General features: G+C 39.6%; 1 protein-coding gene and 1 long non-coding RNA gene across 3 annotated transcripts in view; one reads left to right on the top strand and one right to left on the bottom strand.

The window, feature by feature from the left end:
• Positions 1 to 21,879, bottom strand: part of LOC124304824 (uncharacterized) — a 40,403-nt gene that overhangs the window by 864 nt on the left and 17,660 nt on the right. Inside the window, exons 2-3 of the long non-coding RNA XR_006908279.1 lie at positions 7,896 to 7,969; positions 900 to 1,084 (exon numbers count right to left, since the gene is read on the bottom strand). This is a non-coding gene — a long non-coding RNA (uncharacterized LOC124304824). The remainder of the gene's footprint in view (positions 1 to 899; positions 1,085 to 7,895; positions 7,970 to 21,879) is intronic.
• On the top strand, positions 1,502 to 9,290 carry LOC124304820 (breast cancer type 1 susceptibility protein homolog). Of its 2 annotated transcripts, XM_046763496.1 has the most exons (9): positions 1,502 to 2,046; positions 2,697 to 2,932; positions 3,032 to 3,552; positions 3,631 to 6,936; positions 7,017 to 7,093; positions 7,183 to 7,852; positions 7,998 to 8,115; positions 8,273 to 8,502; positions 8,988 to 9,290. In XM_046763496.1, the coding sequence occupies exons 1-8, from the start codon at positions 1,961 to 1,963 to the stop codon at positions 8,482 to 8,484; spliced, it is 5,226 nt and encodes a 1,741-aa protein (XP_046619452.1). In that variant the 5' UTR covers positions 1,502 to 1,960; the 3' UTR covers positions 8,485 to 8,502; positions 8,988 to 9,290. The 2 variants fall into 2 exon arrangements, with proteins under 2 accessions (XP_046619452.1, XP_046619451.1); XM_046763495.1 differs by having other exon boundaries at positions 8,273 to 9,290.

Raw genomic sequence — 21,879 nt, 5'->3', positions numbered from 1 at the left:
TGATTTTTATCTTAACAACGCCAATTTAAAATTTCTCACTTGTCGATATCGTCGGTCTAACTCCGGTTATTATTATAAAGTCTTTAACTCTTTCCCCCTCTCTCAACACAGTTTGAAACTTTTCGACTAAAGTTGAATTATCTTCGCCAAAAGTTTCCAATAGAAATTTATCCGCCATTCATATGATGTAGGTCAATTCTTCTAAAGATTTAGAGACTTTATACATTGAAATAAAACCAAAGACCAGTCAAAAAACTAATAAATTCCTGATAAATGGTAACTCCGTTACTTAAATGAAACTAATTAATGGCTAATTTGATTATCAAAGAACTGAAACGAAAACCGTTTTAAAACCTTGATTTTTATCGTCTATGGATATGAAAATAATTGCCAGTAAACTGAAACGAACTCATAATAATTTGATATAGAAAACCGGAATCTATTCAAATTTAAAAGAATTGGCGTTGTGTCGAATTGAATTCTTTTCGATTCTTTCAGTCCAAAAACAAGTGATTCAAACTATTCTCCGTTCGTTCCAATACGATTTTTACAGGCCAATTCGTATCGGTCTGCTGGCTCAGCAAGTGATTGAATCGGAATTCTCAGGAACGTCGTCGACAGGCGCGTAATTTGGGTTGCTATGGTCAGGCTGAGTCGCTATTGAAACTTATTTAAATACAGATGCAAATTTTATTCATTGTTTTTTTTATTTTCCTCTGACTCAGCGTTAGGCTCGAAAAAAGCGTTCGTTTAGTGGGCTTGAGTATAACGGAACATATAAAAGGAGTAGATTTTCATACTGAGTACATATTATTTTGAATAAAAGGCATACCAAAACATATTTGAAGAATAACAAAGTTCGTAAGACGAAAAGTGCGAATGGAACGATAGCAACTCACCGCATATGGAGAGCAGCAGAACTCCGGCGAGGAAGCACCACCCCATAACGTGACATCAACAGGTAGTTCCACCCTGAACCACGTCGCAGGATAATCGCATATTTTTCTGTTTGCTCATCTCAAGCCGGCTGCCGCTCCACCTCTCCTTGCTTCGGTATAACCGCGACACTTCTTCGGTCGGCGATCTGAAAGGTGAGCATTTCAAATGGATAAACTAATGGCACTGCGATTGAACTAATCTAATTTTCGCAAATTTTGCTTGGGATGATTCGATTTCATAATATCGGCTTTACGCATGCTTGAACCTTTGCGAATCAGTCACGTGACGCGCGCTTGAATGAACAGCGAATCGAATCCCGGCGTTGAGTCACGTGGTGGTCACTTGACATTCCGAAGCTCGCCCGCTGCACAGATCAAATAGACTGATTGTGAGCATTTCCCAGAACCTCGATTTCCCCGTTTTTGTTGCTATCTTTGTCTTACACCCGCAGTATATACGGCTATCTCTTTCTAGCGATCTCGGGGTGGGGATATGTAGGATGGTACACCTGCAACTGTCCCTCACTTGTTTTTCTCTTCCCCTCTAGCCCTTGGTTTCACTACCGTAGGCGGTATTAAGAGATAAGTGAGGCGGAAGACCCCATAATAGAGAAAGTTACAGCACTAACAACGATAGTCGTTTAGGGGACATGGGAAATGGCCGGCGTGCTCAGTCTATTTTACATATAACCAAGTCTATGGCCCGCTGATATCTAAATTCCACATTCATTGGCTAGATATTGATGAAGGCATAACCTCAACGTATGTGACGTAAGGCGGATGTTTTCGCGCCAAATAGTTACGATCGATGGGAACAATGAAAGGAACACACGCGGTACACTTGGTTTTGCGCCTGTTGTTATTGGTTTGAAAATAACTAAAGGACGTGAAAACTAACGAATCGATCGGCACTGCTCGGTAAATTTGTTTCGCCTCGGGCTCAAAACTTTGCGATGCGTTTTTAGTCAGCGTCAGTTTATCTCTTGTGTTTAATCGGAGTGAGATAATTCTGTATTTTCGTGATGAACGAATTTGAGGTGGATACCGAAGTGAAGAGAATCGCAGAAGCGATTGCATCTAGTCGAGAAACTCTTCAGTGCACATTCTGGTAAGTGTCAACACCTGGAAATTTAAGTCTGATTCATGTTCATGTCATGCACAATTACAGATGATTTCTTTACTAGCTTTGCTTTTCTGCTTGAAACACGAACGCATCAACGATTATAAACGTTGTAAATATACGCACTGCTCTGAAAGTTTTTCGCCTCGGCTAATTCATGTCGTGATTTTTAACTTTGCATTCGCACATTCATCCATGACAACTGAGATCATCGAAAACCAAATTGTTGCGAAACAGGGCTTATCAGTTCCTATCAGAACTCACTTAGAATCAGAAATGTTAATGTTTCTGAAGTTTAGCTGTGCTTATTGTATTTTATAAACAGAAGTCGCATGTGGCTCAAAAGCTTTTGATGCTAATCGTTCACAGAGTATTTGATTTTTCTGCCCAATTAAACCTGAACCGATATAATTGTCTCTCTGAAATTTGGAATGGAGAACGAATTGTGTATACACTTTTGTAAATAAAAATTGATGCGCAATAAATACCAAACTGATCAAATTTCTATTTTCATTGATATCACTAGAGAAGCACTTTTTTATCTTTGCTATCAAGGCTGAAAATGGATTTCTAAATAACTCACTAATTTCTCAAATTGGGAAGCTCCTTTTTTAAACACATTTATTCGCATACGACAGTCGTCAACTGCCAAATGAGGCTGTCAGCGGAAAATGCGGTCATCCAATTTGCAAAAATTGTGCGAGCAAGATATGTGGAACGAGAAAAGCGATCTGCCCTATCTGCAAGACCATCTTAACAAGAAGCAGTATACGCAAAGTAAAGGCTATTGACGACGCTGTGAAGTGTCTGAAAAGACTCATTGATGCATTTGAGACAGATTCGAGGACTAATTTTTTGTCCTTTAACCTAATTCGTAAGTTGAGAATGAAGCATACAAACCCTCTATTTGAATGCTCAATTTTTACACTCCTGGAAATTTTTCCTTATTATTTCTATTTATTTTCTTCCTTAGCAACAAAGCAGGATAAGGATCCGAAGCCTTCGACCAGTGGAATTGTTGAACATCACTTTGTCACAAATCAACCTCAGAGATCTCGTAAAAGTTCAGCGGCAGATGGGATAAGAAGGCGAGCGACCATCGATTCTGGGGAAACTCTTAAGATAACAAGGAGAAACTCCTTACATAGAAATGAAGATCTGACGAGTATGTCGAACGAGAGTAATACTACTTTGGGAAAAGGGCATGCCTCCATGGTCCATGGTCTCTTAGCTAAATCTGAACCTCTCGAACCGAACGAAAAGGTTGGTCTTTGGTTGGATTCGGAGGAATTTGATGAACAGCTTGTGGTTGTCGGAGAAATAGAAAAACCAGTTATCCCTCTGGTCCCATCTATTGCAACAACTGAGGTCCCAGACTCAGCGTCCATAGATCGTCCCAATTCGCGCATGTCACTACAGAGCAGTAGAAAAACTACATCCCTAACTAAAAAGAATCGAGCCTCGTCGACTCCAAAGAAGAAAAAAAATGGGATTGTGAGTACCAATGAAAGCAGTTTAAGATACAAGAGCTTTACATTCGAAGCAACAAGTAAACGGAAAAAATTTTTTCAGACTTATAACACCACTCGCGAGGAAAACATGTTTGATGAGTTGTGCGGGAAGAAAGTATCTGAGCAACCAACGCAAAATAGGAAAGTCAAAATTGCCTCAAGTTCGGCGGATAGTTCATGGTGTAAATTAGAGCAATTTGAACAGGAAACAAGTGCCAAGGTCAGAAAACGCAAACGATTGAACATCAGTATAGAAAAACCAAGTACATCTAAGCAAGTTGTTGGGACATTGGATTTAGAATGTTCTGAAGATGATGATAAAATCGAGGATGCTAAAAGTAGTGAAAATCTGATCGATAGCAACAATGTACAAGGCAAGAATAAGCCACACATCATATCTGACAGAAAGCTGGAGACTGAGGAAATTTTGTATCTCCCAAAATTAAACAAACGCCAAGTAAAAGAGATAATTGGCGTTAGTTGTACGCAGACAGACTTTGACACATCCAAGAATTCCAGTTTTAGTCCAGAAAAATCTCCGACTAAATTGCGTAATAATCAAACGTCGCTGAGAAAATCTGATAACAGTAACCACAACAACAGCAACGATTCGTTGCCACTGCAGATTGAACCTGAAAAAGATACAACGTCGTGCATCGAATCAATCGTGAGACCGAAATCCAGGCTAAGTCTTTCTCTTTCTGGCAGTCGTCCGAGTTCTAGACTTTCGCATAAAAGTCCCAGTGAATCCACAGTGAGGATATTACAACAGAGAACCGATGAGAAATCTCCAATTCTTGGCATGAGTTCTGTCAGAGTTTCATTTCACCAAAACGACGAAGAAACAAAGGAAGGAACTCAGCGAAACCAAAGTAATTCTTCTACGGGAAAGGATCGTTCCATAAGATCGTGCAGCGGTTTCATGAAAAGAAATCTTGTGTTGAAAAGATTATCTTCCGAAAGCGGTAAGCATAATGTGAGCATGCTGAAGAGAGGTAAACTTTACAGGTCTCGAAGTAACGTCAAATTTCTACGCCTTGGTTCGATTATATCGCGAACTTTGCGAAACGAATTAAAGAATATTTTTTGTTCTGGAAAAGTGTCGACGTGCGACGTGGAGACCCAGACGAATTCTAGACTGACTCAAACAAATCATATGGTATGCAGTGTTTGTAAAAAACATGTTAGCAGCGAGGCATTGGACAATGTGATAATTCCTGAAACACGGACCGTCTCCAGTGTCTCAAGTAAATCAAAAGCAACGCAAATTAAGGAAGTCGGTACGAGTGATCCTGCAACGCAGCGCGCATTGATAGAAGAAGAATTCGACACTGTGAACAAGGTGAATATGATGTCTCCAAAAGAAGATTCACAGCTCAAGTATTTGTCAACGGAGTCTCCTACGGTTGACAATACTGAACGTTCTGTTAAAAAAAGACGCAGATCTCCTGATCTCCAAGAATATGCTCAAGCGATCGAAAATTATGCAAACAAATTGATAGTAACTGATTCGGAAGACCAAGATACCCCGTGCCAAGAAAAATTTCTTAGCAGTAAAGAAATAAATGATCAGACACAGGAAAAAAAAATTTCTAGCTTAGGAACTACATTTTCTACAAAAACTTCTTTGCTTTCGAAGATTACCGATAATCCTAATTGTTTATTAAATTTAAGTAAGTCAAGATCTCCCTCGTCACGTTCAGATACTAAATCATTACACACGTCGCCGAAAAGAAGAATACGGGCATCGGATTCTTTCGCAAGTGAATCTAAGAGACAAAGTATGGAGAAACGGAAATTACAGATTAAAATGAGCGGAAGTTACTGCAATACTTCTTCTGATTCTGACGGTGAAACAATTCGAGTAAAAAAGGCAACGCCAATAAGTATGAGAAAGTGTTCGGGAGGTAGCAAATCCCCGATGGCAAATGCCAAATACAAAGTTGTAAGAAAATTGAAGTATAGTCAAGAATCTGGCTCAAATCCTGGCACTAATTTGAGAACCAGTCAACCGCTGGAACAACAAGGAACACACGAGAAGGAAAACAGAGCTGAAGAACCATCTACGAAAAAAACATTCAAAAGAATACGTCAAATGTCCAGTCCAGAATTACAAGATGATTATTTGGAAACAGAAGTAACATCAAAAACCAGCGGGTCTAACAGCTCTCTAATTGGTGCTAGGCCAATTGTTTCTTGGGAAGCCAATAAAAGCCCACTGCCGAGTGAAGAACTTAGCGTCGTTTTCTCATCCAACAAGGAAACACAAGATTCTAAACGCAAGAGATCTCCTTCCCCAAGCTCCATCGACATTCATGCGATAGCAAGTAACTGGTGCGCAGACCTGAATCTTTCGTCGGAAGAATTTGACAATAAAAATGACTCAGTTTTGGGAGTATTTAGCAGCAAAGCTACAAAGAAAAAAAAATTGCAGATTGATAACTCGCCTGTATCGTCGAGCAGTGACAGTCTACCGATATTGGACCAAACTGCGTTTTATGGGAAGCCCAGGAAAGGCACAGATTCAATATCAAAGTCAGAGAACCATGATGTGACAGATCGAGTCGTCAATGAGAAAAATACAATCACTCGTGACTGTGGTGATGAAGTTGAAGAAGCTATCGAAGTGAACAAAGGATCTCTAAACAATAGTCAAAGTAGCGCTAAAGATATCACATCAGATAAAGACAAGAGAAACAGGTCAAATTGTGATCTTGAAGATGCCAGAATTCCGTCTGAAAGAAATGAAAATTCTTGTGGTGAAAATGCTATTTCTGCCATGTCAAATATTTCGGTGGAAAAAAATGAAATTGCCGAAAATATGGACAGTTTGCTTCAACTCGGCGATAAATTGAATGGAGTGATTACACCAAGAGGAAATTCAACGCCGATAAAGAACAAATCATTCCAAAATAGAAACCCTGTAACATTTCATCGACATTCGTATAATTCAAATAAAGAAAATGAGGCGGAAAGAGAGTCAGAGAATGAGGAGGATAAGGGAAAGGAAGGTACTTTACTCAGAGACTCGAGTAAATTAACAAACCGCACAACTCATGAAGCATCAAAGGTGAAAAATATAAGGATATCAAACGAAAGAAATGATACGGTTGAAAGTGCTAGGGTAGATGGCGACGTAGAATCCTGTCAATCGTCCTTCGATCACGACTGTATGAACATAACGCAAGATCACATGATGCTCCAAGAAGTCGAAAACAACTTACTGAGGCCAAAATCTATCAAGGAGAGAGAAAAGAACAGTCGAAACAATGTGCAAAAAAGTGTTGATGAAAAAGCGACAAAAATTTCGCCTCAAAAAAAATCATTGGTAGCTATGGACAATCAAAAGGTCAAAGCTTGTACTGAGGTAATAGTCAAAGACATAAATATTCGTGACAAATTTTAATATCTCGTACATTCATTCTTGATACTTTTACTTGAATTCAGACACACTCTGACGACTCGGAAACTATGGGTGAGGACATAATAGAACGTACACCAGAAAAGACTAAGGCGTTAAAAAAGTAAGTTACGTATCTTTTATTCGAACTATTAAAGGGAATGCAATAACTGATTTCGTACAAATTTTACTTTATTCCAACATATCTTTCAGGGACCTTTACGACCACATTGAAAATTCGCAACGGTCGACTGTCTCGAGAAGAAGCTTCATGTCGGTGGACATAACACCGATACAGAGAAAGTTTCAAAAATTTATGCATACCGCTACCAACGTTTCTCCTTTAGTTGAAAGAGCTGGCAAATCATCAGCCGACCAACACGGCGCTGCCAAAATTGCACGGCTCTCGTTTCACAGTACTCCTAAATCAGTTGATCCAAAAAAAAATCTTTTTGCGCGACCCGTCTTGACAAAACCTAGGGGCGCGAGCGAGAGCAGATTATGCTTTGTCTGCAGCAACTTGACACTTCCTCAAATTGAGAATGTGAAGGCATTTGCCCGTTTGCACAACGCGGATTATACCGTGAACTACAAACCTGAAGTAACCCACGTAATTGTAAAAACTGAAGAAGATGATTCTGCAGCGAGGACAATGAAATACCTCCTTGGCATTGCTCACAAGAAATGGATAGTCAGTTATCAGTGGGTAACGGACTCTTCGAGTCAGAACAGGCTCCTCGAAGAGGAAGATTACGAAGTGGTGGACAGTGACACGCATGAGCCTGGACCACGCCGATCGAGGTTGAGTAAAACAGGCTTGTTCGACGAGTTTGCCTTCACTTGCATGGCGGCTACCTCAGAAATTCCAGTCAGCAACCTTCAGGTACTAGCGGTGAAAATTTACCAAATATTATGTGTCCACTTACGAAATCAGCTTATCTGCCACAGTTTATCTTATCGCCATTGTATCTCGCCCTGTTCAGCTGACATTCACATCTATCTGAAACAAACGGAATCATATTTTTCAGGATCTTGTAGGTAGCTCGGGCGGTACGGTGTTCCAAACTTTGGAAGACCTTGCCACTGAAAGGAATAAGTACAAAGTTATTTTGTACGACACTGATACTCAACAGCCCACAGTCTTAGGTAAGTATTTGTACTGTTTTAAATGTTTTACATTATTATATTGTTTTTGCCTCGCTTCTTGAGTTTGTCGTTTTGTTATCTAAATCAAACCCGTCAGAACTTGGAGTTGTCGTACATGGAAAATTTTGATCGATAATGAACATGTTATTTTCAATAGATAAGTGGCGGCAGAAGAGTCGAGCATTGCCAGTGCCGCTCGAATGGGTTCTGACTTGTATAAGTCAGTACGAGCTGGTGTCTCTCTACTCTTACCTGCCTCCCTTCACGCCTGAGGTAGCGGCGAACTTAGGATTTCCACAAGAGCTACTCATCGAAGACGAAGAGGACAGCCTCAGTCCAAATGAAACGTCGGCATCGAACGCTGCCTAATATACCACTTCATTTCAAGTAACCACTTCACTACTATTTCCAATAATATATCTATATAATCTACAACTTGCTAGTAGATATAAGTAAGATTTGATCGTTCAGAGGCATAGACTATAATCAATATCTTTTACGATTTTCTAATTATTTTACTATAAATTGGATACAGGAGATTCAATTAATCAATTAACCGAACCAAAAATCTTCACGATCAAAATTTTTAATTTTCACTCAGAAAAATTCAAGCAAAATAAGTCAGTCTTTTGCTTGAAGTGGAATTTCACTGACAATAATATTTTGTGCAGTCAGCTAAATCGTCTGACCTAAACGGCTGGTACGTTAGGGAAATATATATACCTATGTATGCATATAAAGGTATGTATGTATGGGTACGCGATTTTAATTTACCTGCGTTTATACGTTACGTATTGCAGAAGCATTTTAGTTAATTAAACTGCTTGCTATCGTCATTTCTGTTACAAGTGTGAAATTTTTTTTTTTTCTAGCCTTTATAAGCTACACATGTGCCATCATCAAAAACGAAATATTCTATATGCGAGCGTCAAGTTGCGATGATTTATAAATGATAATTAACTGGTATACGTGTAAAACTTTTCTACGTATTATATGTGCCTTTGTTATGCATTCATATAATTGTTCAAAATGCCTAAAGATCAAACTTTATCAAAGCGTTGTAAAGTGAACATTATTGAACCGTTACACAAATTAGAAATAATTGATTTATATTATAAAAATATTCACAGAAATGTATAAAGAATTCCATTATAAAAATGAATTTGATACTAAAATTCATTTTTTTCATTCCTTTATGTTGCAAAAGTTTTGGTTCAGTCCCTTAAAAAAAAAAAGACAGTTAATTACTGAATCTTGGGCAAAGTATTTGATCATAACAGAAGAACAAAAATTCTTACATCATTTTTTTTAAATCTTTGCGCGGAACAAATTTGTCCCCAAACGTGGAGATAATATAATTGAAAATCCATCACCAATTCAATCAACTGATACTTTTCTCTTCTGTATTCCAAATTGAAATGAATAAGCCGAGCGAGATTTCAGATATGCGGTTCCTTTCAAAGAAACAAAGTTTCATTAACTCTTAAGTGAATTCAGCAAGAACCTTTGCATCCTGTACTATCACAACAGTAATTAACTCTGAAGAAGAAAAACCGTTGGCAAGAAGCCAGGATACATGAAAAAGCATGCAAAAAATAAAAATAATCCATCACTGTCGCAAAGTGCTGCCTAGACTGACACCGGATATCCTTAAGAAGTTTGATAAGACAATTAGAAACTTTGATCCATGGATAATAATCCGTCAGATTTTTTGTTTTGCCGCAACGATGCTCCGCTCTGACTGCAAAGTCTTGATGTTTAGAAGTTTTTTATTCGCTTTAAAGTCGGCCGGAAATACTTTTCAAAGTTTTTCCCTGCAAGACTTTGAAACACCAGTGACGTATAAAATTTTCTTTGACATCGAAATTCACGAAATATATGATATAATACTGAAAAAACTGGTGAAACTTGCGATCCCTTCGAATTTTTGTGAAATTTATAAATGGACAAAGCATGTATCTCGCAATATTTTAGCCAGCCGCTATAGTGGATTAACGCTGCTAATTTTGGGAGAGTATAAAAGTTGGACGCCTAAAAATTTTCCCCCCTATCGTCGCTGTGACGTCACTCTGTGACATCTGGGGATTTAACATGTATCACGGAGTTTCTCCCCGCTTGACGTGCAGCCCGAGTGGGTGTCGAGCTTTCACGTTTCTTCATTCCGGCTCACTCGGCGTCCTACAGCACAATTTTCATTCAAATTCGCCTAGACTTTTGCAGTTTCGGTGCGACAGCTGCGCGCTGAAGATTGAATTGAATCGACGACAAAATTGCCCCGCGGTAAGAGTGAAAAAGAAAACGAAAAAAGGTACGCCGTGATTTGTCATCTCTAGTTTGAAAGTGAAATGATTGCGATGCTAATATATATATATCAAGGTTTTGGTAATATCATATCGCAGACATATTTTACGATCATTGTATTACTGTAACGTAAGCCGCCATCTTGTGGCAGAAAATGCGCATACTTTCGTTGGTCGTATTTAACGATAAAAGTTGTTTATCATCGAATTTTTTACTCGGTATGAATTTGCCGCAACGAAAGAAGAGCTGAGCCACTTGCACGAGATTTTCCGAGAGCTGATACGTTCATAATTTGCACAAAATGATCAGCTGACTACTCTTATCGTCGCCATATTGCTCGGCCACACCCTGCGTCGCATTCTAACGTGAAATGTAAGGTTAAAGGGACGCATTCTTAAACCCCTAATGTCCCGCCATAAGTGAGCCCGGGTGTTGGCGGAAAATTGGATGCTCCTGCGTCCCATTAAAATCCTCAATCTTCCTTCCTTACCGAATGATCCTGTAACTGTTTCACGTTCATATTTATTCCCACATAAACCGGGAGCCGCAACCAGAGAGAAAATACAAGCAGTGGGTCGCAAGGTCGCTGTGAAGGGTTGTAAAAGTTTGACGATGGAGCTCGATGTCAAACCAGCCGCCGTAGCCTGGTAGCTTCTTTTGATTCCGAACAATGCGAGGAAAAGCAAACACTCGAGTTGCCCAAGGAGCGTGGCTAAGAAAAAAAATTTTTAAAAAAAAGTTCACCTAAAATCTACAAAGAATTTGAATCGGTTCGTCGAGACTTTCGAGCCGGATGAACAAAGAGGTCGAATCGTCAAAAGAAACCAATTAAGAATATTTGGACTTTTCAAGAAGAACAAAGCGGCTGATTATGAATCTCTCAAAGCCACATTATAAAGCTTTCGGGAATTAAGGAGAACCGATTGAAAACTCCCTCGGGATCTTATTGTTCGAACATAATAAATTTGAAGAGTCTACCGATTCGGGGCGAATAACGCCTGTGTGACGCGTATACTTGTCGATGAAAGAGAATCGCTCGATAAATTCTTACTTCGATTTATTGAAAACAAGGACGCGATTCAATGAATAGACACCGAGGATTGCGGGCACTGATATGTATTCGGAAACTTTTCAAGTGTCTGGTTGATTCTTGATTATAACGATCTCAAAGGCATTCAGAACGGGACGAAAGGACCCTTGTATTTTGGTATTTAATTAGAAACTGGTTCGCAGTCTTAATTGCCCACCGCTGGCACGTGTCGGCCGAAAGTTCTCGGCTTCTATCTGTAGTCTACTTCGAGTTGTCTCTTTGCGAATTCTAATTCCTATACATTTTGTACGTTTTCGTAGGAAATTCGTCGCTTCAATAATTCCGAAACGCATAGGTTTTAGTGCTATGCGATTAATCGATTTTCCGATTGATCGATTAATCAACGATTACGGTTAATAGTTTTTCCATATTGTAAGGCGACTTCGATTAGTTGACTAAATAAGTTAATAAATTAATCGATTACTCAGAAAAACGATTAATCAAAAAACTCAATTACGCGATTAATAGATTAATCACACAGTACTAATAGGTCTGTTTACGCGACGATCAACCGTCAACAGCTGCAACACAATTTTTCGGATTAGAAAGCTCGCATCCTCCAACTTCGGCCATATTTGTACGCGCATCGCGGTGTAACCGCTGTTTCCAACTATTATCCTGAATTTTTAATTAGCAATAACGCTGATACCTTCACAGCCGCCGTTGTTGCGGTTCCAGCTGCATCGCAATAATGCCATTTCGAGTTACGTGCAACGCGTGTAATTTTCCCAGCCTGCAGCTAATTCCGCACTGTTAAATGTTTGAGCAGGAACACGCGCGCTGAATTCTAAAACTGAAAGGAAATCTAATCAAGCCTTTCCGGTGGCCTGCGTGATATAGTGATATAGCTATGATTTATCTCGAAAAGTTACGAGGAATCGAAGTATGATCGAAAACTGCTGGAATACATCTTGCAGCTTCGGATATTGCTCGTATAATGCACCGTATTATATGTATACATACCCTAGATATCTGTATTATACATGTGCATATACTTCATCAGGATGCAGCACTGCAGACATGAATGCACTGAAGGTTTTTTTAACGTTCACGTTTAACGAGGGGAATGAATTATCCAACAAGCTGCCTTTCCCAGCACTTTTGCTGCTGTGTGCCTGCTCTGCCAGCTCTCATTTGCAGGTAAAACAAATAGTATGTACGGCAACGGTGCACGTTTATAAAAAGTAAAAAAAGTCAAGTCGCAGATGGTCACTGCTCTGTTCACCTCGCCGCTAGTTTGCCATTCCATGTTTCAACCTTAAACCCCCCGATACCCGCCTTCCCAAATATATAGATATGAAAAGTTAATTCTAATTTGCCTCAAAGTGGATACGAAAACAAAAACAATAACACCGAAGTTCTGTTCACCAAAACAGTTTCATGCAGTTCGTGTGAGACATAATAATTCACGTGATGAATAATCGTTACACGTTGATTGAAAATGTTTATCCACAATTCACTGCACGTATCGGATATTAGGAGGAAAATTTCGAAGGTGCTGGATGAATTCTGAGAGGATTTAAGACGTCTTGTGGGAATAATCCAGATTGTAGGTGAAAATTCGCTTTGAAATACGTGGCTAAATTGTTATCACGCAACACGTTTACTCCTCGAATATTCGTTCTTGACTGGAGCCTAGAAGCGAATTGCGTCGCTGCCAAATCGGCTGTATCGCCTTTCGATGCTCCTCGAGGTCCGAAGAAGTATCATCAGTCTCCAGAATCGATATTAGAGCAGCGGTAGGCGCGTACCTACAACAATATACGAATCTGTGGGTTACGTCACAAAACCGGCGAGTTCCCGGCTCAATTAGTGGGTACCTCTGACGGATCGTTTGAACGGGGGCCACTCCAAAACTTCTGGCACTTCTGATTCTTTGTACATACTTTTTAAATACTTATTATAACTCTGCACCTGGAAAAGAATTTTCTTCGAAAAATCATTTAATTTTTAAAATTTGGCGAGCAAATTAGAACAGCTCCTTATCCGATTTCGAAAAAAAAAAATTCTCTGCATATTTAGACCTCAGGCAACCCTTTTGCACAAAAACACCCAAAAGTGCCAGAACTTTCGAATTAGCCCGCGTTCAAACGATCTGTGAGCTTTACAACCTATACAGAGTTATTTTCGTGATGCGCCAATTAAACCAGTAAATAAACAAAACAAAAGGTGTACATTTTTGGTATGAATACGGAAACTTGATCTAATTCCCCAACAAATTTTCTTTGACATATTTTTTGATGAAGTTATCAGGTTCCAAATTAAACTATTTAACCCTTTTTTTACAACGATCTCGGGGTTGATTGCAAAATTACCATCACCATTCGATTCAGCGTCATCGAATTACCCTTAGATCAATTTTCCGGATTCATACTTAAAATGTATTACCTTTCAATTTTTTTCTCGTGGCTCAAATAGGGGCCCCTGATTGTAGGCAAATCAGAGTACTTATACACTCTGAGCAGCTCCGAGTTTCGCCGGGACATCAGTCGCGTGCTAACAAAAGAGCATCGCGCATCGGAGCCGCTCAGAGTGGATATGTAACCTGATTTGCCTACAATTAGGGGCCCCTATATGGCACATCACGGAAACTATTCGCTATACACACGTTGTAAACATGGCTCTGCCTACTTGTAGTTTTGCTCTCTCGGCAGCAAGATATATAAAGTTTGATGAAAAAGAAGTTTTCTTCTCATCTCTCTGCCTCGGTGTTAATACGTGAAACATTTCAAGGGGGGGAGAGCAATATCGGAAACTTTTCCGCCGCAATATAGAAGATCAGTACGCGTGTACAGCGGTAACTTTTTGACGGGGTGAATTGTATCTAGTTGTATTATATGTATAAAAGACCTCCTGAGAATGGGGTACAATAGAAGAGAATCGCGGGCTGCTGCAGGGCGTAAAACAACGAAAGTTATCGCGGCCATTCGCACAACGAAGACGAGGCTGAAGGAAATTCGAATACCCGGACCTCGATCTCAAGATCTGGCTGTTTCTTTTTCGGAGCGAGAACCAATTTTTCCATTCCCTTCACCCCATGAACACACGTGAGTTACAGACTCTCGCCCGCCCTTGCGGATGTAAAATTGCGGAAAATCAGTGCACAGCTAACCCGTAAATTATTCAATTTCCATTTCACCGTGCAAAGGGAATTCGTTTGTCCTGAAGGCAGTGTAACTAACTTGATTTAGAGAGGTTGCTTTGCCAAAAATCGATACTCTTCGTACGATCATGTTTTTTGAGGATAAAAAAACTTAGATATCGATGCTTAGTTACCAATCGTTGTAATAAGTTGATAAAAGTCTAGTATATTCGATCTACGATAGGTCGTTTTATTCAAAACACTATATTTTCTCCCTACAAATTGAGTGGTAGACTTTATTTCATTATTCTCTCATCATTGAATATTCAATTTTACAACATCGTGTCGATATCAATTATGGCCAAGACTTAATGGCAATATTGAATTACTGACTTCCGACTATAAAACGAGTCTTCGTTACGGAATGAAATCGAATAAGTCTAATAAATATTTAACGATACAAAACTACTTAAAACGAAGCTTTTCATCATCCAATTTCAGTATTTCCGATTTTAGTTTCAAAAAGCTTTTCGTATCTCAATGAACCATCCTAATTAACTCTCCGTCCCTTCGAGGAGTTTTTCGCACGTGTAAAATCCGCAAGATTCGCGGTCCTTTCGGTTCTTACGACAATTTGGACACACATTTATCCGACGTTAAGCTCTTGTAGGAAACCCTATCCGTGGTTTTTGGTATGCAGAGAGAAAGAAAGAGAGAGAGAGAGAGAGGTTTTGGCATGCTGCTGAAAGTCGCGAGGGAAAATGTTTGCTTAGAAAAATTAAAAAGAGAACCTGTTACTGGGTCAGTTTCACCCCCGCGTTCAGCGATGAAATATTCAGAAACCGAGCGCCGGAACCAGAAAATGTTTTCCCTAATCTCTCGCCTCCACACACCGACTTTCACGCTCCAAGAAGGTACAAGGGGACGAGGGTCGGTATACTTAGGCTTTCTTCGCATCCGTTTTCTCCTTCTTTCTCTCCAGCTCCCGGCGGATTTGCGCCCGTGAGATAATACCGCACGGCTTCTACTAGCTTGTCGAAATTTGTTATTCTGCGGCTGCCGCCGTACCCTCAACTACAACATTTCGTTCCCCTCTACATGTATACCTCTATTCTATACTCTACCACGCAAAATAAAATTTCCAATAAACATTATCGTAATCCAATCGTAACCCGAAAATTTCACCCCAATACCGTACTAAAAGCTTTAATCTTGTTGTTAGAAAAGTGTTCCAGATGCTACTGGCTACTTTTCGCTCAGAAAAAGAAGTCCCTTGAAATTACTGGACCGGAAAATATTTCGAGCAAAACTTTTAGCGGATCAATATTTTTCCTTCACCTTATTATACAGGGTATTTTTGTTTCGCCTATTTATTCCCTTACTTTGTTACAAATTTTAAAATAGTGTTTTTTGTTTTTCCAGTATCCAAATTCAAGAAAGTTTACAACAAATCTTACATCATTCATTTCGTAATTTAATTTAGTCAATGAAATCTTTTTGGAGATTGTGAAATGAAAACTTGTGAATTTAATTCACAGGATTTAGCGCTCTGATAGTGATTTTCATAGAATTTTTAAACTATGTCTAAAAGGGATTTTATATTCGACGATGCTTTGGCCAATGCCTCATATAATATAGTACGTCCGATATCTGTCCGAAAATTTATAGTCTCGTTGTCGCTCTTGTTGATATATCTGTCTCTCTCTACGTATTCTCCGTTTCAATCGTATCTATGTTTACTTTTCTTACGCTCAATTCTTCGCGAGTCTCTCGTATCAGTTGTTACCTCAGTACAGCTCTAAACGCGGAATGAACGTAATCATCAAAGTGAATCTCTCTTCATTTCGAAACCCCGATTCGAAGCGTTTTTTAAATTGGAATCGTCTAGAAATTTCGTCGGTAATCAGTGAGACAGTGTCGAAAAATGTGCGTCGTACAAACGAAAATGAAATTTCATCTGCGATGGAAAATAAAAACTGCGAAAAAGTGTCCCGAGTGAAAATTTGTGATTAAACAGCTCGTCAAGATTGCGACTCGCATCTCTCCGCCAGATATGGGATATTCCTGTTCATATCCACGTACAAAAGGTAATTTTAAAAAATTTAAGAGTTTATTTTGTCCCCTCGGTACAGCGGGTGCATATAAAACATACGGCTGTGCACAAATTATATCGATACCCTCGGGAATCCGTTCCCATTATATGGATACACATATGTGTGTGTGTGTGTGGATACGTATGCAAGTTTGGCAAAGCTCGACTGAAGCCGCCTGAGGGAACCGAGGGGCTAAAAGCTCCAAGGCAGGAGGCTGAATATGGTTTATTCCCTGTTTGTATGGGTTGTTCGTGCATTAAGGGTTTGCTTTGTGGCAAGTTTCTTGCTGCTGAGCCAGTTTCGCCCTCCTCCCCCCATCAGAAATTGTTTTATCGGGACAAGTTTGCGGCTACAAGTATTACACCTTACGCCCTTAATTTACGCAACCGCCACCGGCTGTTTTCCATGTAAATTACCGTAGCCTTGGTTCGGATCGCATCACTCTTAACCGATGCTCGAAATATGTCGATATTATACATACGTTCGAAACGTGGTCAAATTCATAATAAACGAATTCCGATTCTTGTAAGAATTTGAAAAAATAAATAAATAAAAATTTATCTCGAGGAAACTACGGAACATCGATTAAAAAATGTATTCAGACATTCTCGGCTTCTTTTTTCCTCCCTTCGTAATAATACCAAATAATTTTTTCTCCGCGAATGATATCCGTCTATTGAATTTCTGCTGTATGTAAGAAGTTTTTTTTTTTTTTTTTTTCTTAATTCCATTATCTTTTAATAAAATGAAATTATTACAGCCGCTGATAAAATCGCGTTCGTTAACGATCGTCGGGAATTTAATACGTACCTTTACTCTTTTTCAGTGACATTTAATTTTGTACCTTTACAATCCAAGCGGTCTAATTGAATCGGCTCTGATATGCAAAGCGGGTGGTTTATAATACTTGATATTAATTTTAACTTCTGGAAATGAACGTTGCCTGGGGATACCGATATGAGTTCATTACATTGTTAATTTTCACAATTATCCGGTGATTATGGGGATAACAAAAACCTTGGATATTTGCGCGTGTGCAGCTCATTGTCAGCGTTATAAATTCGAAACACGCTGCTTTACGATAATATTCGCAGTTGATATTAATAGGCAAACTCCATATATACTCTATACACAACCCACACAACAGCCGACCGCAGCTCGAGCAGATAATAATTCATATTTACGACTTCACTGACCAATGAATTATCGCCATATACGTGCACGTCTGTAGTAAATTACAATCCGCATCCATAGATGCGATTTATCGTCAATTGCGATTTCGAAAAAGCACGAAGCCGGGCGCAGCGAGGTTATCATAAGAAATTTCAACCCCCTTGCGCTTAATTTGAATAAACGAAATACTCTCCGTAGTCGCTCTGCACCAACTTGAGAGACGCTTTGTACCCGAGAGGGTAAATTTATTATCCAGATATTTCAAAATTATACAACATTGAAGCGGGCAAAGTGCCCGTGTTATCACATGCGGTAGGTATAGTGAAATAGAACAGAGGTAAAATATCGCGCCTTGAAAAGCTGCATAGTGTGTTTTTTAAATAATTTATATATAAAAATTAATGACGATGCTTACGAAGACTCTTGACGAGTAATGATAACGAACTCGCAGGTGGAAGAAAAACTCGCCGGTATAATAATACGGTGTCAAATGTTACGAGAAAAAAACTAGTCGGGGAAAAACGTGGAAAAACTTGTTTAATTCGTGGCTGAAAGTTGGACTCCAACCCCTCCGAAGCGTCTGCAGCTCGGGGTAACTTTAGCATCATCTCTTACCTCTTCGCTGAAGTAATAAACAATAAACAGGAGTTTAGCACTTCCAGTTCTGGAGGCTCGTTCGTAAGCCGATTACTCGATCCTCCCTTCCGCGTTTACATCCAGCCCACCATCCCTTAAGTCGGAAAATCCATGGCCAGCTGCGGCTGCCAATGGCGCAAATTTCTGCGTGATCGCGGGGTGGAAAATTGGGATCAACTGTTAGGATTACAAGTGGGAGAAGATCCGGTTGATTTTACGGGTAAAAGGAAAACGAAATCAGCCTTTAATTTGAGTCTGCAGTATATTTACCTGGAATTTTGTCAGGGTTTTATGTGGAGGGGCGGGGTTGGAGTTCTGAATTTGAAAAGTTCCGAAAGCGGCTAATCTCGATTTATTTGGTGGCGAAACTTGAATCGAAGAAATCAGACTCTGACGAAACAACAAAGTTTCGAATGGTCGGAAACCCGGCGGCTCAAAGTTCCGAAATCCAAGATTCCGAGAGTTCAAGCTGTGATGGATCAAAATTCCGGAAATTAAACTTTCGATTGAGTGACATTCCGAAAAATAAAGTTTCAATAGAGTAAAATTTCGAATATTAAAATATACTCGCACAGCGTAGTTTACTCAACGAGTGGGTGGAAAACATCAGAAAAACCAAAAATCAGAATGACCGGGATTCCAAACGTAAAATCATCGAAAATCCAAAATAACGAAAGATCAAAATGGTGAAATTTTACCAAGCCAGAAAGTTAGAGAACTAAAAATCATCGGTCATTCGACATTTTGGTGCTCAAGACTTTTAGATTTTCTCATCTTCGCGCTTTCGGAACTTTGTTGTTTCGTCAGAGTTTGACTTACTTACTTTAAGTTTAGCCACCAAAAAATTTGGCACTTTCAGAATCTTTCAAATTCGAAATTTTAATCCCGCTATTGCGTGGAAGAATAATTAGCAGCTATAATACCAAGAGGCGAAAGAAACGAGAGCGGTGAATTACACCACATTCCAAGTGCTAATATGGTTCAATATTTCAGAATGCAGGTAACATTTTGCAATTGAAAAACGAGCTGCACGCGCCGGTTTCCAGCTCTGCAATTGAAATATATGAATTCACATTTCGCATGCAGATATATTGAAATTCTTCCTCGGACGGAATACTACGCCTAAAAATTTTCTTAAACCTAGCTCGTACTCTGCTTTAGAAGATTTTTATCACGTCATGCGAATCTTGGCGTCATTTCGCAAAAAACATACGATAGAGTTTCGAGAACATCGAGTCGGGTTTACTTCGCGAATTCGAATCTACGATCTCCGGTCTCCTATTTATTGGTATTGGTAAGAAATTTGCCGGCGTAATCTTTTTGTGCCAGGAAAAATCGTTCAGAATTCCAAAAAAAAAAACAGTGTCTTATTTTGCAAAGTACATGAAAGCGGATCGAACCTCAGACGATATTGAATTTTCGACAAGCAACTCCGCAGGAATACAACTCGGTCCGGGTGTTGGAGAGGGTGAGGATTTAATTACATCCCGCGCCTCGCAAACTTTGAAACTCCAACAAAAAGTGGGCACGGTTGTAGGCTTGATTTAACAGCGAGCCAAAGATTAGAATGCAAATGTTGACAAGCCCTCGATGTAACTGTGAAACTTGCACTAGAACTTTAAGCTCGAAACCGTGAAATCGACAGTTGTTGATTTGTAATTTTTTTTTTTTAATTTTTTTTATTTCTATACACTCTCTGTAAAATTAAAATAGGGGAAAAATGCATTCCTGCGGGAAATTTTTGCGCGTTCGCGGTTGCTGGAGGAATTTTGCGACGCAGCAAACTTTCGGGGTCCTCATGGTCCAGATAATGACGGGATTTAGGTGAAGGGTGCGTTCAGTTCACCCCGGTGTCAAGTTGTTTATTCGCCCGTGAAACACACGCAGAGTTCGCGAGTTCACGGAACAGACGAGGCTATTGATCTGCCCGGGACCACCTGTAGCCTGCCGTTGCTGTACACACCGTTTCCACTTTTCAGGGAAGGCTGCGAACCGTTCGCGAACAAATACTCTCTCTATTCCCAGAAACATTGCGATTGGTTTTGAAATTTTACGGGGCCCAAAAAAACATTGTAAAATCCACTCGCCTTATTTCGAATCTCAAATCGTGAATATTTCGAGAACGGTGATAGATAGATAGATTTATGAGGCTAGTTCTGCGTACAGATTCCGTTACCGACGTCTTACCGACATTTTCAGCCGCCGATAAGTTCAGCGATCGTATCGATAAAGTTGACCAGTGTGGGGACAACCTTTACCGTTAAAAAGGGTTTGTGTCTGGGCTAAAAAGTGGCCAAAAATGTCGGTAAGATGTAGGTAACAGAATCTATACGCAGAACAGGCCTTATTAGTTTAATTATTAAATGCAGTTCAAACATCGGTATTTTGTTTTTCTCATTGTGCTCGGTTTCATTTTAGCCCGTAGCACGAATACTCCGTGATAAAATCAAGAAATTATCGTTCCTTGATCAACTAACTTTCTCGATTCTTCATCAATAATTAACTGAAGTCGAAATTGATTCTGCAGTTGAAATATAAGAAAAGGAACCTGTTGCATTGATTCAACGGAAAACGTCGAGGCAATCGTCATGTGAAATTTTCACTCGATATTCAGAAATTTTGCATCGAATATAGTTGAACAAAAAACTTTTAAACCGGTTTAGTTACGCTTTCAATGCTAAGCATCATCGCAGCTTTCACGTCAAAATAATGGTAAAAGTCAAAGGCTACTTAAGACGTTCTTTAAGTTCGTCATTCCTGTGTGCTACAACGCGTCTAAAGTTCCGCTGTAACTAAAATCAAACCTTTCAAGTTGCTTGCCGCTTCTGTCATTGCAGCTTCTGACATTGTTATAACCGTTTCCGTTTCACTCGAACGCGAATTATTTTCGTCCTTTTTCACAAAGACAACAGCAGTTCCGTTTCACAACCTAGAATCGCCTTGAAACAATATAGAACGGTGAGTTTTCATCGAATAAAAGTAGAACTTTGAACCGAGCAATTCTATCGACAACTTCTTTTTTCTGTATCGCGTTATGAAAACTCGGTCAAGCTTTCGGCCAGTTCGTGTAAACATCGATGAAAAGTTTTCAGCTGTGTAGGGATATGAAATTAAAAAAGTAATAAACCCGCACATCTTTGGCGGAAAAATGGAGTTTTTATTCCCGCCTACACTCCTTGATGGATTTCGTTTCGACAGAGAGGCGGGAAAATATTAATACCATGCAGCACTACAGTGATAATTCCGAGACTGCGGATGCGCTGCAGACATGAATTGAAATACCTCTCTCGGTATACGTATGCAAGCTCAATCCCAGTTCAATCAGCCTTCGACGCGTTCTCCAATACGTCGAGGGTGCGCTTCTATGTTTTCCCTTATCGAAGGACAAC

The sequence above is a fragment of the Neodiprion virginianus genome, chromosome 5, assembly GCF_021901495.1.
Source record: "Neodiprion virginianus isolate iyNeoVirg1 chromosome 5, iyNeoVirg1.1, whole genome shotgun sequence".
NCBI lineage: Eukaryota > Metazoa > Arthropoda > Insecta > Hymenoptera > Diprionidae > Neodiprion > Neodiprion virginianus.
The sequence above is the reverse complement of the archived record's forward strand: the minus strand, read 5'-3'. Positions and strand labels throughout refer to the sequence as shown.

Excerpts from the sequence above, each read along its gene's own strand:
- LOC124304820 (XM_046763496.1), top strand. The coding sequence starts at position 1,961 with ATGAACGAATTTGAGGTGGATACCGAAGTGAAGAGAATCGCAGAAGCG. Across the intron at positions 2,933-3,031 it reads TTTGTCCTTTAACCTAATTC|CAACAAAGCAGGATAAGGAT; the intron begins GTAAGTTGAGAA and ends TTTCTTCCTTAG. Across the intron at positions 7,853-7,997 it reads TTCCAGTCAGCAACCTTCAG|GATCTTGTAGGTAGCTCGGG; the intron begins GTACTAGCGGTG and ends CATATTTTTCAG.